This window comes from Aotus nancymaae, unplaced genomic scaffold (assembly GCF_030222135.1).
Source record: "Aotus nancymaae isolate 86718 unplaced genomic scaffold, 86718_ANA_hifiasm-v0.15.2.pri h1tg000041l, whole genome shotgun sequence".
Taxonomy (NCBI): domain Eukaryota; kingdom Metazoa; phylum Chordata; class Mammalia; order Primates; family Aotidae; genus Aotus; species Aotus nancymaae.
Window position 1 is genome coordinate 17,233,756 of NW_026988455.1, and position 19,029 is coordinate 17,252,784.

Below are 19,029 nucleotides of genomic sequence, written 5' to 3' on the forward strand. Positions count from 1 at the left end.
AGGGGGTGATTTGGACCCATGGTATAAGTGAATCATGGAACTGGATTTTAGAAGGCTTGAAAGTACATTGTGTACTTACTATACCTTAATTTTCGTTCTTTGGTTGTAAAATGGCTTAGTGATGATTAATGACTTAGGGTTTTTGGACAAAAACTACAGATTCTGCAGTGTCTGACAGAGGGAAGAACTTCAGCACCAGAGTCCCGGGCTGGGGTAGGTGGTCCTGGGCTGGAAAGAGAGGAAGAAAAAGATGAGGAGAGAAGCACGGGAAACTCTGTTTCTCTTCTTCCTTGGAAAGCAAAACAATTGTGGATTCCTTATTGAATGAGAACATTCCTCACATTTGCTGTCACTGTGCAGGTCCTCTAGCGCAGCCGCCGTGCTCTGGGCAGTGTAGGGCCAGGCTCGGTTTTGACTTTCCTGCATTTCAGGTGGATTCACTTTGCCAGGCTCACCAAGGTCCCATCTTCTCCAGCTTCCTTGTCAAGGCCCTGTTCGTAACCTCTCCACTTTAACAGAAAACTTGGCTTCTTCCCATTCCCTGGACTAACTCCCATTTCTGTCCCAGCACCTCGTCCTACCATTAGACACTGGACAGGACAGGGTGAAAGACGAACCACAAAACCCTGCCAACCACAACTGCCCAGCAAGAGGCTCCTCAGGAGCATCTTAGCATTTCCCGTCAGCTCCCTCAGACGCCCCCCTGACCGTGGGAGGGCCACAGTGTCCCACATCCGGAAGTGCAGGGAGCACCTGAAAGCCCGCTGGAGTGGAGGTCCTGGGGTGGCCGCAGCACTGCTCGCCTTGGCGGCATCACTCATGTCTCCCAGAGGGGCCTGTGGGGCTGGAGGGGGAGGGGACAGCAGCCTGTGAACCAATGGAGCAAGAGTGGGTGGGCTATGCTTGTGGGACAAGGCCTTCCAGCTTCAGGAATCAGGGGAGAAGGGACAGAATAATTCAAGCAAGGCTCATGGTCAAGCCTGGCTTAGAGAAAAAACAGATATTAAATGCATGTAACCTGGTTTTAGCAGGCCCTGCTGGATGCCTTTACCCTAGTCCTCCCCTTCTTCCTTGGTGACAGGACCCTTAGTTTTTAGGTATTTGATATCAAGGTTCCGAAGCCCAGAGGCTAAGCCATCTTGGTCTTTTCCAGAGCACATCTAGGTTTTGTGAGACCCGAAGCTTCCACTATTTGGGGGCATTGGGAGAGCTTTTTCCCCAGAGACATATTATTTAACGGATACATTAGGTGCAAATTGAATTTTTATTTAGAATGAAAAAATAACAAATTACAGATTTTAAAGAGCTAAAAGATTCCACAGACGACCCGGAGTCCAAGTGAATAACAGCCTGGTTGGAGGGGCACTCTCTGCCTCTTCTGTATTTTTGGCTCTCTGATCACCCCTTCTGAGGGTAGTGATTTTACCCACATGCTTTATCAAAAACTATCAGGGAGAGTCTAGAAAAACTCCCCCGCGCTTCACAGACTGCTAGGGTAAGGTCAGATTCCGGCCCTGTGGCATCTCTGAAGACCTCAGTCCAGTTCATTCCAGGGAGGCTCCAGGCCTTGGCATCCCAGTCTCCCCATGGCTCCCCCTGCGCCCAGTCCCCGCCAGCGCTGTCAGAGCCCTCTGGGCCACGCTGCGCCATGACACCGCACCTGCCTGGCTCTCCCTGGCTAATGGGTTGCTGCACCCAGGCTCGTCCCCAGCGTCACTGCAACATGTAGCATCCCCACATGGCTGCCCCGCTCCCTGGGAAGAAGCCCATTCAGCATGGAGAACCCCGGGCCTGAGCCTTGCAGGATACTGCGCCCCTCAGGCAGGAGTGCCGGTGGGCGTTGTGGGGAAGACCTAGGGTGGCGCTTCTTGGTGGCCCCAACAGAAAACCCAGGGGAGGCTGCCCGCTGAGGGCTCCGGGATCCCAGCTGCCCAAGACCACAGCTCCCAGTCAGAGCCATGCTGTGGGGAGGCCCCGGGAGAGAGGACTGAGGACCCCTGTGGGGCTGGGAGGTCCATCTCAACTGCACAGGGGAGTCCCCAGCCAAGGCAGGGTGCATGGCTTCAGGCCCAGCATGGCCCAGGGCCCATTTCCTCTGGGGCCTGCTTCCCTGAACTTCTTTCAGAAAGCTCAGAGCCCCCTTCTCAGACTGAAGGCAATAGGAGGAGGAGGTGGGCTTAGGAGCATAGCCTCGACTGCCATCTGTCCTGGATGTGGAGGGAACAGCAGAGGGTGGCTCCCCTGGCTCTCTACCTTTAAGTATCTCTCAGGCCAGGGAAAGGCAAAGGGTCACATGAAGCCAGCAGGCACTTCAATGCCACGTCCCCTGAGGGACAGTCCTCCCACTCAGGAGCCCCTGGTTGCCCGGAAAGCACCACTGGCAAGACTGCCTCCACTGTCTACAAGAGGGCTTGGCAGCTGTGAAGGAACTGGGAGATTCTACAGACAGGACAATGTCAGGGCTTCCAGACTAGGAAGAAGTCTTCCAGATGCCTACCTTCACTGGTGCCAGTTGGAGAAGACAGAAGAGGCATGGGTAGAGGCCTGGCAGGAGGAGGAGGGAGAGGCCAACCCTCTACACAGGACCACAGGACAGGGTGGAGGACTGTGCCAGGCATCCTCTCCACACCAGGAGGCCTGGTCCCAGTGGCCCCTCTCTCTAGGGGTTCCTAGCTACACCATGTCCACAGAGAAGTCACAGCTTCCATGGCCCAGTCACAAGTTCTGGCTCAAAGTCAGAACAGGAGAGAGGTCCTCAACTCCAGCGAAGCATGCAGCTCCTTTTTCAACCCCCACACCTCTGACAAAGCGTGTTATACGAAGGCAATGATCATGATGGCAACTGCCACCAGAATATTTCACCAGCACACCCTTCTGACCGCAGCATTTCTCAGAAGAAAGGCTCAGGTCAAAAGTTCCTGGAATTTTCCAGATCTTCAGGTGGATCTATTAGCATTGCCACATACCGAAAAAAGAAATTTCCCTAAAGGTTAACCTCTAATCCAGCGAAACTTTGCTCATACCTCAAAATGGAGCCAATACTCAGAGACTACTAATACACATAAATCAAAATGGACAAAAGGAAGTCTTAACTCACTTGACAAGCAGAATAGACACAAAAGAATGTACAATCAATACAATTCCAGAATGACTCTGAAAGGAAAAAGCATCGTCTACTGACATGAAATAAATATTAACCTTGAGATTAGACTTACCAATGCCTTTTTTCTTTTTAAAGACAGGGTCTTGTTCTGCTGCCTAGGCTGGGATGCAGTGGCAAGCCCTCAGCTCACAACTCCCGCCTCCTGGGTTCAAGCAGTCCTCACGTCTCAACCTCCCAAGTAGCTGGAGTTTCAGGTGCGTGCCACTGCACCCTGCTCATTTTTGTATTTTTAGTAGAGATAGGGTTTCACCACGTTGGCCAGGCTAGTCTGGAACTCCTCGGCTCAAGCAATCTACCTGCCTTGGCCTCCCAGAGTGCTGGGATCACAGGTGTGAGCCCTGGCACCAGCCAGGCCCACTCTTTATCAGGAATTTCCAATTCCCATTTCAGTTTAACAAGAGAACTAACTGCTACTAATCCTGTCTTCTAATGTTTCTGGAACACATCTTCTAACCTTCGCCTGCCGGCTCCTCTGATGTCCCAGCAACTCTTTGGTAGCAGTCAGCGTGTAGCAAATACAAAGTGGAAAGAGTGTGCAGAAGGCCCTGGCTTGAGTGTGCTGTCTGCTCCCATGGCCTGTCAGGCAGGTCCAGGGAGATACAAGGGAAGCCTGAGGGACTCTGACTCCCCTTGGATGATGAATTTCTCCATACAGCAAGACTTTATATGTGGCTTTATATCAGATCCCTGATTCCTAAAAAATGATGCATGGAAACAGTTAAGTTCTCTCTAAATTCTTTAAGGGTTCATGACCAAATTCTTGGTTCTAAGACTTTGAATCTTTAAATAATAGATGTGCATCTTGACTTGGGTAAAAATTAGAAACCTGTTCTCCCACCCAAGCCTTTGCTCCAGTAATTCTCCAGCTGATGGTCTGGCCAGGCAGGCACTAGGAGAGCTGAAGGCTCATTCAAGTCATTGGTGAATATGTCTGACTGAGTTTGGGCTGAGGGACCTGGCTTTGCATTTTGTAAAACAGATACTAGCAGATCTTCCCAAGATAGGTATGGCTCATTCTCACAGCCCACAGAGAAGACTTACTCCACAAATGCATGGCCATGGGGTCATCACCTGTCCTGTGGCCTTGGTGAGCCTGATCCCTCACGCCGGGCACCCACACGGCCTGCGTGCCTTGCTAGACTTGAGTTCTTAGCTCTTTAAGGAGCTCTCGGGCCAGTTTTCCTGATCCAGGGCTTTCAATACCAAGACGATCCCATCTGTACAAGGTCTGGTCAAGAAAGCCAATGATCTCGTGAGTTATCTCAGCAGTGTGAGCCATCTGCAATGAGGACAGAAGAAAAGGCAAATTAAAACACTTTTCAGACAGATTTGTCCCTTTGTCCAGAGACGGAGCATAACCACCTCGTCCCTGAAAGGCGTCCTAGTTAGCATTTCCATCAGTTCCAAAGTAAAGCACTGAGGGCTCTGGGTTTCAAGGTGATTAGCACAGCAAGTTTGTCTCCAAGGCTGGCTACACAGTGAGCGGTGCCATTTCCTAATAAGCCTCCTCACATGGAGCTCAGCTGCCAACAGCCTTAGACTCACAAAGGCCACAGACAAGCGCTGCTTGCAATCAGAACTGTTTCTCGGAATGCCAGTCACAAGTTGTGGGATGATCGGCTATGGGGAACAAAGGCAAATGAGCATGCTGTGACTTGACTTTCTGCAAAAGGCTCACACAAATATGAGAATTGGAAAATGCCACCTGCTTTCACACCAACAGCCCAGGAATCTGGCATTCCTGGGCAAGCAACCGGACCTACTTGCTTTTTAATAGGCCTTTAAGGTTTTAACACTTGATTCTCACAGGAGAGCAGGAGACGCAACCTCAAGGCATTCATACTTGTTGGTGCCTGTAAGTATTTTCCTAAAAACTTAGTTGAGAAAAAAGGGAAGGGTAAGAATCTGAGTGGGGAATTTCTGGTTTAAGCAGAGGCAGTATTAAGAAGCCTTAAGTTTTTGAAAGAGTAATTGACATATTCATTTAGTGTGTGTCAGTTCATACAGAACCCTCAAATGTTTAATTAGCCAGAGCAGCCCAAGGTCAACTTCCTCTGGAAGGGCTCTGCGCTTGGCCATTCTGGGAGGGTGAACTCCCAGACTATTGGGACTATTCTAGTTTTACTGCCTCACCCTTCAGAACTGGGCCTTCCACCTGGTGACCATCAGTAAAGGGAGCCTCTTGTGGCATGTGCACTGTGTGAGCAGAGGCATGGGGACGCAGGGCTAAGAGTAAATGACGTGGGACAGACCGTGACGTTTGCTTCCCCCCACACACCGCTGGCAGCAAACAGGACCTGCAGCCAGCCCACCGGGTCAGTGCAGCCAGCATGGGGGCTCAGGCTGTAGCCCTGGTGTGTGCCAGTGTGTCCCTGGGTGTGTATTACTATCACTTGGTTTTCACTCAGAAATGACAGGCACATAATGCTGATGGCCTTCAGCAGATGCAGCCTGTCCTTCAGCAAGGAAACAATGTGAGCTGGCTGTGGACCCCTTTCAGAGTTAATTTACCACCCAGACCCTGAGCGGGAGGACTGTCCCCTGCTGGCCATACCTATGGTGACAGGCTCAGCCATGCCCATGGTGACAGGCTCAGCCATGTCTGAAGCAAGGCCAAGTTGTCATTAGAAATGCAACCTTGCATCTTCCTTACACAACACCAACACTCCTGGGTGGGCCCCATCCCAGGTCTCTAGTAACATGCAAAAATCCACAGCCCTGCAGCTGCCTGGAAAACCTGCCTCCCTGCTGACCTTGGCTGGTGCACCAAGAGTGGATTCAATTCATTTTGAGTTCAACGACTAAAGAATGGAACTGTGCATCTCAGAATCTTGATAACTGCTGCTGTTGTTGCTGTGACCCAGCAACAGGAGGCAGGAGAGGGAGAAGTGTGAATCCAGGTGAGGACAGAAGGTGGAGCCCTGGGGCTGGACTCCACACTGTCCTCTGCTTTGTGCTGGCCTCCTGCAGGTGCAGGCAAGGGAGCGAGTGGATGGCCGGGGCAAGCCAGAGTGCCTGTTGAAAGGCCAAGAGCCAGAGAGGCAGGAGAACTGCAGGGACATCGGGCAGGGCCTCGTGGATGGAGTTCTGGGGAAAATCAGAGGGCCAAGTTCAGAGAAGCGGATTGTAGAACCGCCAGGGAGTGGACCTTCAGACCCCTGGAGAAAAGGCGCGCAGTGCTCATGGCAAAGGCCACACAGGAAGCAGGCTATGGGCAGATGGGGCTGTAGGACCAGTGCGTCCTTTAGGTCAGATGAAGCCACTTGCTCAGGCCATCTCCAAGAGGGTGCAAGGGCTCTTCAGACAGCGGCTTCTGCTTTGAGCCACCTCGTCCTGCCTTGAGCTGGCACTGCTCTCCAAATCTGGATGCCAGGACGGAGGGCAGAGCCTGGGACCAGCTGGGAGGTGGCTGTACTTGGGCTGGGTTCTGAGGGTGGAGAGGCCCAAGCTGCAGGAGGGAAAGGCCGTCTCACCAAAGCCACCATCTGGCTACCACCCGCTCGTGAGCCAAGCAGACCCGGTCCTTTCCAGAGTGCTGTCAGCAGAGAAACTGACAAAGGCCAGGAGAGGCAGGGGCGGTGGGGGGGATCCTTCCCCAGAGGCCCTCCCTGCCACGTGGCCACGGCAGCAAAAGCCTTCTCATTAGGAAAACTGATGTGTTAATAAAGATGGCTTCAAAACATCCAAAAGGACAGCACCCAGGAGGCACTTTCACCACGATGGGTGCCCAGATGGCCAGCACCTACCTCTGACAGAGCCAGTGCATGAGTGCCACGCTGGTGTCTGCTCTGGGAATGAGCTGCTGTGTGTCTTCTCTGCAGTGGAACTGACTTGGGGGATGTGATGACAAAGCACTGGGGCCCTCCAGACTCTTGCAGGTTCCTATTTGCATCAACAGCGGGGGCTGAACCATGTGTTAGGATGGGCTGCCCGGCATAGGACTCAGGCTGAGCCTGGCAGCATCATTCTTACTCCCAGCAGCGTCTCTGTGGGCCAGTTTTGAAGGCAATCCACTTAGAACGTGAACTGAAAGTTTCCTCCAAGTAGTTGGAAATGTGGTGAGAATAACTGAAGCAGAGACCTGGGTGTCCCTGGGGCGCTTCCTCTGGGTGACGTTCTCTCACACCCTGTTAGCAGGGCTGGGGCCACCAAACTCCCATGCTGACCGCCACTGCTGAGCAAGGCAAGCCCAGGCCATGGGCAGCTCCTCCACTCACAGGCACCAGAGGGTTGGGGAGGAAGTGCCTGAGCTAGAACTGTCCTTGTCACAGGGCAGGGCTATCGCCCCACTGCTCCTCCCTCAGTCCCCCATGAGCACCTTTCCAGTGTTTCTATGAGTTCGACTTTTTGGATCCCACTCATAGGTGAGAGCACGCATTTGTCCTTGGGTCTGGCTTACTTGGCTCAGCATAAAGCCCTCTAGGCTGGTCCGCATTGTTGTGGTGTGCATTTTATGGGTACACAATAGATTCTTGAAAGCATTCTGTGCTGGGGCCGGGCCGAAGAAGTGGCACCAGGCATGTGGCAGTGGGTCGTCTTCTGCCCTGGGCTGCCCTCAGGCTCTTGGATCCAACTCAGCTGAGATGCCAGCACGTGGGAGGCACAGCCCGGGCCCACTCCACAGGACTGTCCCACCAGGATGGAGACATCCTCGTGGCCCCGGCTGTCAAGTGTGTCATTTGTTACGGGGACTTTCTGCACATGGACACACATTCCAGCCAGGTCTGGCCTGGACAGGAGCAGGAGGGAATACTCCTCTCTTGAGTTGATTGCTGGCTGCACAGGTGTTGTTGGTTTGTGAAATTCATTAAGCTGGATATTTTCTGTATGTATATTATATGTCAAGAAAAAGTACCAATAAAACAAAAAATATGACAAAACTCCCAGAGCCAGCATGCTGGTGCTCACTTGTTCTGAGTATTTTTTAAAACTGTGGTGAAATACACATAAAATGTGCTGTTGTAACCATTTTTGTGATTCAGTGGCATGCAGTATATTACAGTATTGCACAACCATCGGCACCGTGCATCTCCTGCCCCTTTCCATCATCCCAACACTGACTCCCCAACCCCTGCCTCTGGGAAACTGTTTTACTTCCTTTCCCTGGACTTGTATTCCAGGTGCCTCATCTAAGTGGACTCATACAATGTCCTAGTGTCTGGCTTATTTCATGAAGCACAGTGTCTTCAAGGGTCATCCCATTATAGCACTGTCCGGACTTCCTTCCATCTTCAGGCTGGACAACACTCTATCATGGGCACAGATCATACTGTGCACTGCTCATTCCTCTACAGGCATTTGGGCCGTCTCTGCCTGCCGGCTGCTGTGAATAGTGCTGCCCTGAGCACAGGGCCAGATGGCTGTCCAGCCCCTGCTTTTGGCTCTCTTGGGTACAGACCTAGGCACCGCCGGCCACGCAGTAATTCTGGGTTCGGCTGTTTGAGGAATCACGCCACTCTTCTCCATAGTAGCAGCGTGATGTTAGCGTCCCCACTCAGTTCCTGCGTGTCTTCACGGGCGTTTCTTTCCTCTCCTGCTGAGAGCTGTCCTGATGGCTGTGTGGTGCACATTGCTGTGCTTTGCCTTTCCCTGGCCTCTCATGTCCTTTCTGTGAGCATTTTCCGTGTGTCTATTGGCCATTTGTACATCTTCTTTGGAGAAACATCTATTCATTTTTGAAATGGGTTATCTTTTTGTTGTTGAATTAAAAGAATTATGTATTCTGAATACTAAACTCTAACCACATACATTATTTCTAAATATATTCTCCCATTCTGTGAATTGTTTTCACTTTCTTGATGGTATCCTTTGATGCACAAAAACTTTTAATTTTCATAAAGTCCAATTTAACTATTCTTTTCTTTCATTGCTGTGTCTTTGGTATCATATCCAATAAATCATTGCCAAACCTAATGTCACGAAGAGTGCTCACTTTTGACCTGGACCATTCTTTATCCCTCAAGTCAAGTGGGCTTCAGGAAGGATTTCTTTGTAATAAACCAATTTTTAAAAAATTAACGAAATTCTTTGCACTGTTGCAGTGAGTAGCATTGTAGATGCTTTGCAAGCGCTTTCTCATTGTGGCCTTATTTCTTTTTGTGAGGAGGAAGAGAGCAGCACACTGCAATGGAAAGAAATGGACGTAGGGGGACAGGAGACCTAGCTTCTACTGCGGGCTCTGGCAGCAAGCCATGGGCCCAGGAGATGGCATCTCCTTTCTCTGAGCCTCTGTTTTTTCCTCTGTGACATAAAGGTGCTGCAGGGGGCAGACTCTGGGGTCTGTCCCAGCTGTCAACCTCCCTGACCATTTATCTGTGCTGGGTAGCATCCTGGTACACACACTCTGCAGAGGCCAGACCCTCAGGTAGGTAACCCACCTCTCACCTGAAGCAGAAATAAGAACTAGGACGCTGGACCAACAGGGAGACTTACCAGGGTGATGGCATCCCGGGCAATCACGTGGCCTCCAGGAGCCCAGAGCAGGAAATTGAGGAGAAGGTGCCTGATCAGCTGTTGTGCAGGAGCTCTGGGGTCTGTGTCTGTGCCCTGTCCCGCTGCTGTCTGGAGGTCCTGAGCAGACAGGGTGGTGCTTCTGGACAACGCCAGGAGATGGCCCAGCACAGCCTTTACCTGGACCTAGGCAATAGCATTTGACAGGGGAGAGCTTACAAAGAGGCAGGACAGACATGATTCTAGGATTTATTTATTTGCTTTGAAGCAATCCCCCAAAAAGAGTGAGGACCCGCCCTGAGAGAGGGAGCTAGTCAGCGGCAGAGTGTACACTCTACACCACACAAACCCACATGGGCGGAATGGAAACTGCTTGACTTTCTTTCGTCTTGCTCACCAAGCAGCCAGGGCACCATGCCAGGAATTGACCTCTTTTTTGTATAAAAGGAAAAACAGAAAAGTCCTCAACAGAATGTAGTCAGATTTTTACACTGTGGGGAAAAAGAACAAAAGGCTCCTTGCAGACTCGCCTCACTATCACAGCCACAAATCAATTAAAGCCCCACACAGCTGGACCTCCGCCGAGCCAATGTTCCCATATGAATGTGGGTTTGCCTTTGCTTCCTGCTGTATTTGGGGTAGGGGTGGGGGGATGGGGGGAACACACATAAACGAGCACGCACGTACACACATGCATGGTCATACACACATACATGCACACACAAGAACAACACATTTGTTTTAGATGTTGGAATAATCTGTTCATACATGTTTAATGCTCAAGCACAGGTCATAAGTCTGTGGAATCCACATAATAATGGTAATTGTGAGTCTGCGGGTTTTTACATAAAAAATATTTATTCCATGCTGAGATGTTTCTGCTTGCTACAAGAATGGTACACCCAGTCATGACTTGGAAAACAAAGCAAAAACTGAAAGCCCATAGATTCAAATGCCACATGGAACTCATGAACAGCTATGTTCCATCATTTCTGAAAGAATACTTAGGCCTATTCTGAGAATTCCCATGACTGATTTTATGGATTTTGTGTGAGGCATTTTTTCCCCTGGAATTCAAGGCCTCATTCAATGAAGTCTGTCATAAACTCCAGTACACTGGGCGTGTTGTATGAGCTCCTCTGACCACAATACGAGACCGTGAGAAACTGCACCATCGGGCTCTTCCACGGGGAGTGACAGTGTTCCGGCAGGCCAGGCTGTGCTCTCCCCACCTCACCCCTCAGCCGGGCCCAGGCTGCCGTGGTCTGATGGTGTCTACAGGAGCCCAAGGCCATTCCGCCATCTAAACAGGTCTGCAAAAATGTCGGAGTTTAGGAGGCTATGCCTTTATATCCATTTTTTCTCTTGATCCACAATTGCCTTTCTGCCCTTGTTCAATAATCCCTAAGACAGGGTCTTCTTCCTTTCTGTTTGTCCCAGACTGTCTTTCCCTTCAGATGCTGTCTGTGCCCATAGGCTTCCACTTGAACACCAGTAACTTTAAACGCTTCCTAAGTTTTTCAGGAGAAAGATATAAGCTTTTTTTTCTTTTTAAAGTATTTTTTATCCTGCATCATAAAAACTTATATATGTTTACTATGGAAAAGTTGAAAAGAGAAAACAAAAAACCATTAAAATGATCTATAACTCTACCATCCAAAAAGATGCACTGTTAATAATTCGGTTTATATACTACTTGTGTTTTTTCTATGCATTGAGACCATACCACTCCCTACACATAATGCTTTGTATCTTTCATTTTTCTCTCCATAATGTACTATAACCAGTTCATTATCTATAAAACATGTTCTTCAAAAACATGATTTTTTTTTTTTTTTTTTTTTGGAGAGAGTCTTGCCATGTCACACAGGCTGGAGTGCAGTGGTGCAATCTCTGCTCACTGCAACCTGCCTCCTGGGCTCAAGAGATCCCTCCACCTCAGCCTCCTGAGTAGCTGGGATTATAGGCACCCATTACCACACCTGGCTAATTTCTTTATTTTTTTTTGTAGAGACAGGGATCCACGTTGCCCAGGCTGGTCTCAAACTAATGGATTCAAGTGATCCAGCCGCCTTGGCCTCTCAAAGTGCTGGGATTACAGGCATGAACCACTGCACCTGGCCAAGAGCATGATTCTTCATGGTGTATAATAGAATACTATTCCTTGGTTAGTATTTATATACCACCATTTATTTGGCCAGTAGCCTTACTGTTGAAAGTTTAGGCCATTTCCCATTGTTGTATTTATGAACAATGCTGTGCTGAATATTCTTGTACATATGCCTTTGCATGGATCAAATAGAGAATTACCCTAGGGTAATTCCTAGAAATGGAACGACAGGGTTAAAGGTATGAACCCTTCTCTGATTCTTTTTTTATTTTTTCCTTGTTTTCTCTAGTCATCATTGTACCTTGCCGGATTCTTAAGGGTATCTAAACAGACTTATTTGTTTGTTTATTTTGTTGTGATCCAATTCAGTTGGCAAAAGGAGATGAACTCTGGCTGGTAGAGAACATGGCTTGCCCTGAGTGGGAAAGGCCTTCTCATGGGCAGGACACAACCCAGGCGAGGACAGGTTTGCTGTCTGCACCCATGCTCTTCACCTCAAAGACAGCCACAGAGGCAGCAACACCAGCCCCAACACATGATGCGGGGATACGCAACCAACTGATTTAGTTGTGCCTTTTTAAGTAAGGCAAATGCACAGATCCTGCTAATTTCAATCCAATCTCATCAAAATCATGCTTCACAGTTTGTCCCTCAAGCCCCCCAACAGACAACCAAGGGATTAAAGCTCACAAAACCCAGGGAAACAAGAGGTATGTATCATTCATTCAACTAAAACCCCCTTCCCAGGACGCCACATACACCAATGCCTCAGGCAGGCACCAGCGAGGAAGGGGCTCTGGAGTCACCAAAAGGAGGACTGGACTGAACCGCCAGGCAGATGGGCACCTGTGACAGAAAGGCAGGGAGGGAAACGGACACCTGCCACCGTCCCACTCGCAGTGAGCCAATCCATTCTCATCCAAAATCCTAGGTATCTCCTGAGGGAGAACTACGCAAAGGTTTTGTTATTTTTTCTTCAAAAAAGGACTAAGTTAGCTAGTAGAAGATGTGCCAATGTAGAACTTTCTGGAAATTAAGTGTTATTGGATAATTTCCTTTTTTTTCTGAGATAGAGTCTCGCTCTGTCGCCCAGGCTGGAGTGCAGTGGCGCAATCTCAGCTTACTTCAACCTCTGCCTCCCGGGTTCAAGCGATTCTCCTGCCTGAGCCTCCTGAGTAACTGGGACTACAGGTGCACACCACCACATCTGCCTAATTTTTCGTATTTTTAGTAGAGACTGGGTTTCACGGTGTTAGGATGGTCTCGATCTTTTGACCTCATGATCCGCCCACCTCAGCCTCCCAAAGTGCTGGGATTACAGGCGTGAGCCACTGCTCCAGGCCTATTCCTTTATATTTCAAAAGTGACTCTCTGTCAGTACCCATTACAGTGACAGAATTGAGCACATATCTACCAACTTAGCTTATACAGAATCAAATAAGACAGAATATAAAAGGGTTTTTGAAACCATGAGTACTCCATACATCTTACTACTATTAAAAACATCAACCAGGATTTTCCTTAATTAGTTTAATGTGATCTTTTAAAGGGGAAGAAATAAAAAGCTTTCTTTTTAATCAGACAGCAATACTCAAATACATAAGTGAGTTTGATAATTTCTTCACAAAACTTTATTTCTCAACTAAAATAAATTATTAACAAATTTCAATATTTAAAATCTAAAAATATTTTTCTTTCCTATGCCATGCAAGCCTTTAAACAAATAAAATGCAGCCGGGTGTGGTGGCTCATGACTGTAATGCCAGCACTTTGGGAGGCCGAGGCGGGCGGATCATGAAGTCAGGAGATCAAGACTATCTGGGCCAACACGGTGAAACTCTGTCTCTACTAAAAATACAAAACAATTAACTGGGCGTGGCAGGGAACCCCTGTAGTCCCAGCTACTTGAGAGGCTGAGGCAGGAGAATTGCTTGAACCCAGGAGGCTCTGCACTATAGCCTGGGCAACAGTGCGAGACTCCATCTCCAAAAACAAAACAAAACAAAACAAATAAAATACGCAGACATCTTTACTAGTCCCTGTGTTTTCAAACAACAGAAAATACAAAGCCAAGAAGAGCAGTGCTGCATACAAAATGAGCATTGTCCTCTTTAACTACTAAAATCAGCAGAGAGCACCAGCAGTTGAAGTTTCAAGAGCCTAGCAAATAAATGCTTGCAAGGAAGGTGCCAATGCCTTTAATCAAAGCACTGCTTCCTGTAATTATTATATTCCACATAAAATAACAACTGTTTTTGCCACAGACAGTTATCCAGTCCCATACTTAGCTGCTCTGTTATTTAGGAAATGACCAAGTCCTTTTTCAGAAGCAAAGTGGTTAATATCATGTGATTACTTTAGGAAGAGATGTAAACAAAGCCAGTAATGTAAGGATCTGTTGACTGATCCAAGAAAGCAGACAGTCAAGATGGAAGCAGCCCCAGCCAGCCTGCTGGGGAGTGAGACAGGGCACTGGCTGTGGCCAGGCTCTGCTGTGGGCACACCCCTCAGAACAGCCCCCTCTGCATGGCACGCCCTGGAGGACGAGACCCCAGGGCAGATGTGGCAGCTAAGCAACAACAGATCAAATGACCTCGAGGAAGAAAGGGTGTTTTCCAGGAGAATGGGCTGGCAGTCTCTCGTCTCTGGCCACGGGGGGCAGGGAAAAGGGGGAAGGAGAGCGTCTCTGACCATAAGGCTGGAGGTCATCACGCCTGCAGGTTGCCACAACATGTGCCATCTGTGGGCAGAGCTCAGGTGTCGTGAAAGCCAAGCCCACAACAGAGCCACTCTCTGCAGGTTCCCCTCAGCCCCCAGAGCCCACCCCAAACACACGTAGTGGGGCTTGCTACCCACCATGGTCTGTGTTCTCTGCTGCCTCCCATCACAAGGGCTGTAGTAGAAGGCCAAGAGCCACAGCAGGGCCATGGGGGGTTCAGCTGCCGACATCAGTAACTGCTCGGCCGCCATCTCAGCCCATCCTCCAAAGTGAATGAACAGGAACCAGCTCTCAAAGGGACCTCTGCAGGACCTGGAACAGAGCCAGAACACATGGCAGTCAGCAACGTGAATTCTTCTTCCTTTGGGTTTTTAAAGCAACTTTAATGTTTGCCAACGGTTGGCTTAAATTGTACTTATCCACTGAAGTGCAACCTGCAAGGAATACAAGTTAGACTCAGAAAACTGGTCTGAACGTCACTCTGCACCATCACAGAGCATCGAAAGAGTGCCTCTCAGGACACCCGTGAGGCCTGGGGCCTTCAGACATCAGTCTTTAATCCAGGTACCTTCAGTGAGGACAGGCATTGAGGAAGCAAGATTGTGGCCATGACTAGCAGGAATGTCGCAGGATGTGGCGGCACATCTCCCTGCCTTCTGAGATGCAGAGAAAGAGGTGGAAGGTGGGACGCAGGCAGAAACATGGGCTGCTTCCTTCAAGACACAAGGTTCGGGTGGATGTTTCAGCAACTATGAATTTTTTTTTTTTGGGAGGGGGACAGAGTCTTACTCTGTCGCCCAGGCTGGAGTGCAGTGACACTGTCACGGCTCACTGCAACTTCCTCCTCCCAGGTGCAAGTGATTCTTCTGCCTCAGCCTCCTGAGTAACTGAGAATACAGGGTGCACCACCATACCCGGCTAATTTTTGTATTTTTAGTAGAGCCAGGGTTTCGCCATATTGGCCAGGCTGGTCTCGAACTTCTGATCTCGTGATCCACCTGCCTCGGCCTCCAAAGTGCAGGGATTACAGACATGAGTCCAGCTGAAACTATGAATTTTTAGCAAGCTGCTGTCATCACGTGTGCATCAATGCCAGAAAGTTAAAGCGTTTGCGAAGCTATCCCCTGGCCACACTGGCAAATGGGAGTTGCAATACTTGTTTAAGGGCAAATTTGCTCGAGATGAGGATCCACTAATTGTGCACAGTGCCAGTTTCAACAGGTTAACATGTCCCTTGGAGAGAATGGAACAGACCAGCTGAGATCACGTTAGATGCAAACTTTACTTCTGGTCTGGGGCAGCAGGTGGAACAGGAGTGTTCCTGGCCCCTCTGCAGTGCCTTTGTTGGATCCAGCTCCATGTTCCTCCGCCTGGCCCATGGAATTCCCACGCTCTAAGCACTGTCCTCGCCTCCCTGGTCACTGCTGTCCTCCTGCTCCAGTCCTCCCTGAGAACAAGTGGTTAAATGTCTACAATTGAGCAACAGAGAGGAAAAGACAGGAGGGTGAAGTACTGGTCTTACTCCCTCTTCCCCAGGAAGAGCTCATGCTCCGGCGGCCACATTGGCAGTAGGCTGGGTTAGGCTGTATCAGAGTGAGGAGGGGACTCCGCCATGTCTCCTCCCTGCAGGCACCATGTCGGGGTACAGAGACGCAGAGAGCAGTGGGGCCCCCTCATGTTCCCTGCTCTTCAGATTGGCAGTATGCTCAGATCAGGATCAGAGACCAGCCTGGTCCTTCCCTCTCTTCCACCAGTAGCTGAAGGCACAAGGCAGTCCCACATGGCCACCTGAAAGGTGACTCCTGACTCCAAGGTCTGAGTTGAGGTGAGAGCCCCACGAGGCCTAAGTCCTGCTCCACAGTGCCACATGCATCCTTTCTGGTTGCTGTTTTATTAGAGTCTCCATGCATTTTGACATTACACATTATGAGTATGGCAGAGAGCGTGGGTAGGTAGAAGAGAAAAACATTCAGGGCACCTGCAGCGCAGCATTTCTCAATCACAGGGTCGGCTGTTTACGCCACCTCCATCTAATTCCATGTCCCTGTGTTAAGACTCTTTGAGGTTCAGCTGTGTAATGCCAGGACAACCAGGGAGACTGCATAGGGGGCTGACCGGCCATTGCAGGCTATTCATGTGGCCAATCCTGGGGCCCCCACTGACTACAGGTTTTTTTTGTCTGCTCTCCATTGGTAAGAATCGTGGTGGGGAAGAAGTGAGCATCCTGCACCCAAGCCATCAATCACGGAGCTGGACATAGGCACGTCACCCATCGTCTGTGTTGGCTCGGTGTGAGATTACAGAGAATGCCAAGAGCGAAAAGTGGCAAAAGGAACAGATAAGATAGTCTTAGTAGGCTAGCGGAGACAATGAATAAAATTCTCTATACTCTAAAAGAAAGGGACTTAAGAGGAAGCCAAAGAATGTTATGATACAAGGAATTTAGCCAAGCCTAAATGTGAATGCTTTCAGGAAAGTCACACACATAAGAGGGTACCTAACAATACTGTTAGAAATTAACAGACTGGCACAGCAGCCACACCTGTAATCCCAGCACAATGGGAGGCCAAGGCAGGGGGATTATTTGAGCCCGAGAGTTTGAGGCAATATAGCGAGACCTCTACAAAAAAATTTAAGCAAAAAAAATTTAACTAGGCGTGGTGGTATACACCTGTAGCCCCAGCTCCTCAGGAGTCTGAGTTGAGGATCACCTAAGCCCAGAAATTTGAGGCTGCAGTGGGATGTGATCATTCCACTGCACTCCAGCTTGGGCGACAGAGCAAGACCTTATCTCTAAAAATTAAAAAAAAAAAAAAAAAAAGAATTTATTTAGAATAGATTTTCTTATTTTTAGAGATATTTATTAGACAGAAGGAAAAATAAGCATTTAACATTCCACCCTACTGTGCAGAAGTTGCAAATTTCCTTCCCTAGAGAGGTAGAGAGAAGACCAAAGGACCCAAACAAGTGCCCTTTTCCTTCTGCACGGCCAGGGGCTTCCAGCAGGTGGGCAATACTTTTTCTAAGGTCTCTTCTTTTTATTGTTATGCCTGTGTATTTCAAACAAAACCAGATATTACATAGAAACGTTTCGATAGAGGTACTGACACACGCATACAGGTGCATGCCTATTCATCCTGACCTGCTCCAAACCATCTGTGCAGCCACGCACTTCTTCACTCCTCACTTTGCCATAGTGCTCACCTGTTTATACCAGACCAGTAATTCCTTCCTCTGTCAGCCCTGTTCAAAAGGCAGATGAGGATCTAGGGAAACCATGTGTGAAGTAGATTTGGGTGTGGTGTTTGCTCACCCATGAGTCTGGTCTTCAACTGCTTTTCTGAACAGTTCAGAAATGTGCTTCAATGTCTGGAGCCACTGTCCCTGAGGGATATCTGCAGGTGGAAAGAGACACATCAGAAGGTAAGTGAGAAAAAGTCAAGCCCATGAGGAACCATCTGAAGCGAAGACCTGAAGAGTCTTTGGGAGATGCCCTTTTCTTCTGGTTCATGGAACCCAACACTGTTCTCATGCTCTTCCCAGCTAGTATCTATCTCTTAAGCCCGGGAAAGTAAGATCTGTCCATGTTACACAGAGCTGAACCTTAAAGAATCTAATCATCTTATTTAGTGGTTTTTTTTTTTTTTGGGGGGGGGGGACATGTTCTTGCTCTGCCAGAGGCTGGAGTGCAGTAGCATGATCCTGGCTCACTGCAGCCCCAACTTCCTGGGCTCAAGCAATCCTTCTACCTTAGCCTCCCCAGTGGCTGGGACTACAGGGGTATGCCATCATGCCTGGCTATTTAATTTTTTGTAGAGATGAGATTTCACTATGTTACTCAGACTTGTCTCAAATTCCTAGGCTCAAGTGATCCTCCCCCTTGGCCTCAAGTACTTTTTGATTCAGGTATATGGAAGTAGCTAGAGTCTACATAAGCAGCCCACCTGAGGCTGAGAAATGCCATGTTGCAGATGTCCCAGGTTTCTTCTTTCCTACCTACCCGCTCCTCCATCACTAATGTGTGATTTCAAAATAGATGGAGACTGTAATAAAGCAGCCAACAAGGAATTAGGAATAGACTGTCTGACTGTTTTTCCTAGGCTACAATGAATTCAGAATATGATTTCAAGTAGTAGGAAAAAAAGGCCAGGAAAAAAAAATAAGTAAGCGTTATTGCAAAGAAATGTCTTTTCTTGTGTGAACTACTCTGGTTTCACAATCATCCTGTGGTTTTAAACACATCTGAGGAGCACACATCTGCAGTTCTACACAGCATCTGTGAAAGTTTTCATGCAGTGATAGATGCTGTAATCGAACACACAAGGAAGATAAGGCCAGTGATGGATGAACCGCCGCTACTCCACAAGGCCAGCCCTCTCTCCTCGGAGCTCCCATAGCCCTTAGAGCATAGCCTTTTAAAGGCATTTTTCATTTCTTCTTTTAACTAGTTATTCAGATATTTATTTTGCTTTTCCTCCACTTGTAGTTCCTAGACGGTTAGTGCTTGTAAGTGAGCATCTTTTATGCCCCCTCCCCTGGCCTTCACAATGGCTAGGAAATAAATTTCTGATAAATAGAAGATTATGC

At 48.8% G+C, this 19,029-nt stretch overlaps 1 protein-coding gene across 8 annotated transcripts in view; it reads right to left on the minus strand.

The window, feature by feature from the left end:
• Window positions 1-1,245: 1,245 nt before the first annotated feature.
• The window catches only part of FANCC (FA complementation group C), a 218,040-nt gene continuing 200,256 nt past the window's right edge, over window positions 1,246-19,029 (minus strand). For all 8 annotated transcript variants that reach the window (XM_012461949.3, XM_064361530.1, XM_064361529.1 and 5 more), the window contains 4 exons: window positions 17,756-17,837; window positions 14,580-14,754; window positions 9,596-9,799; window positions 1,246-4,442 (listed from right to left, as the gene is read on the minus strand). In XM_012461949.3, coding sequence (XP_012317372.2) covers window positions 4,299-4,442; window positions 9,596-9,799; window positions 14,580-14,754; window positions 17,756-17,837 — 605 coding nt within the window. In that variant the 3' untranslated portion in view covers window positions 1,246-4,298. The remainder of the gene's footprint in view (window positions 4,443-9,595; window positions 9,800-14,579; window positions 14,755-17,755; window positions 17,838-19,029) is intronic.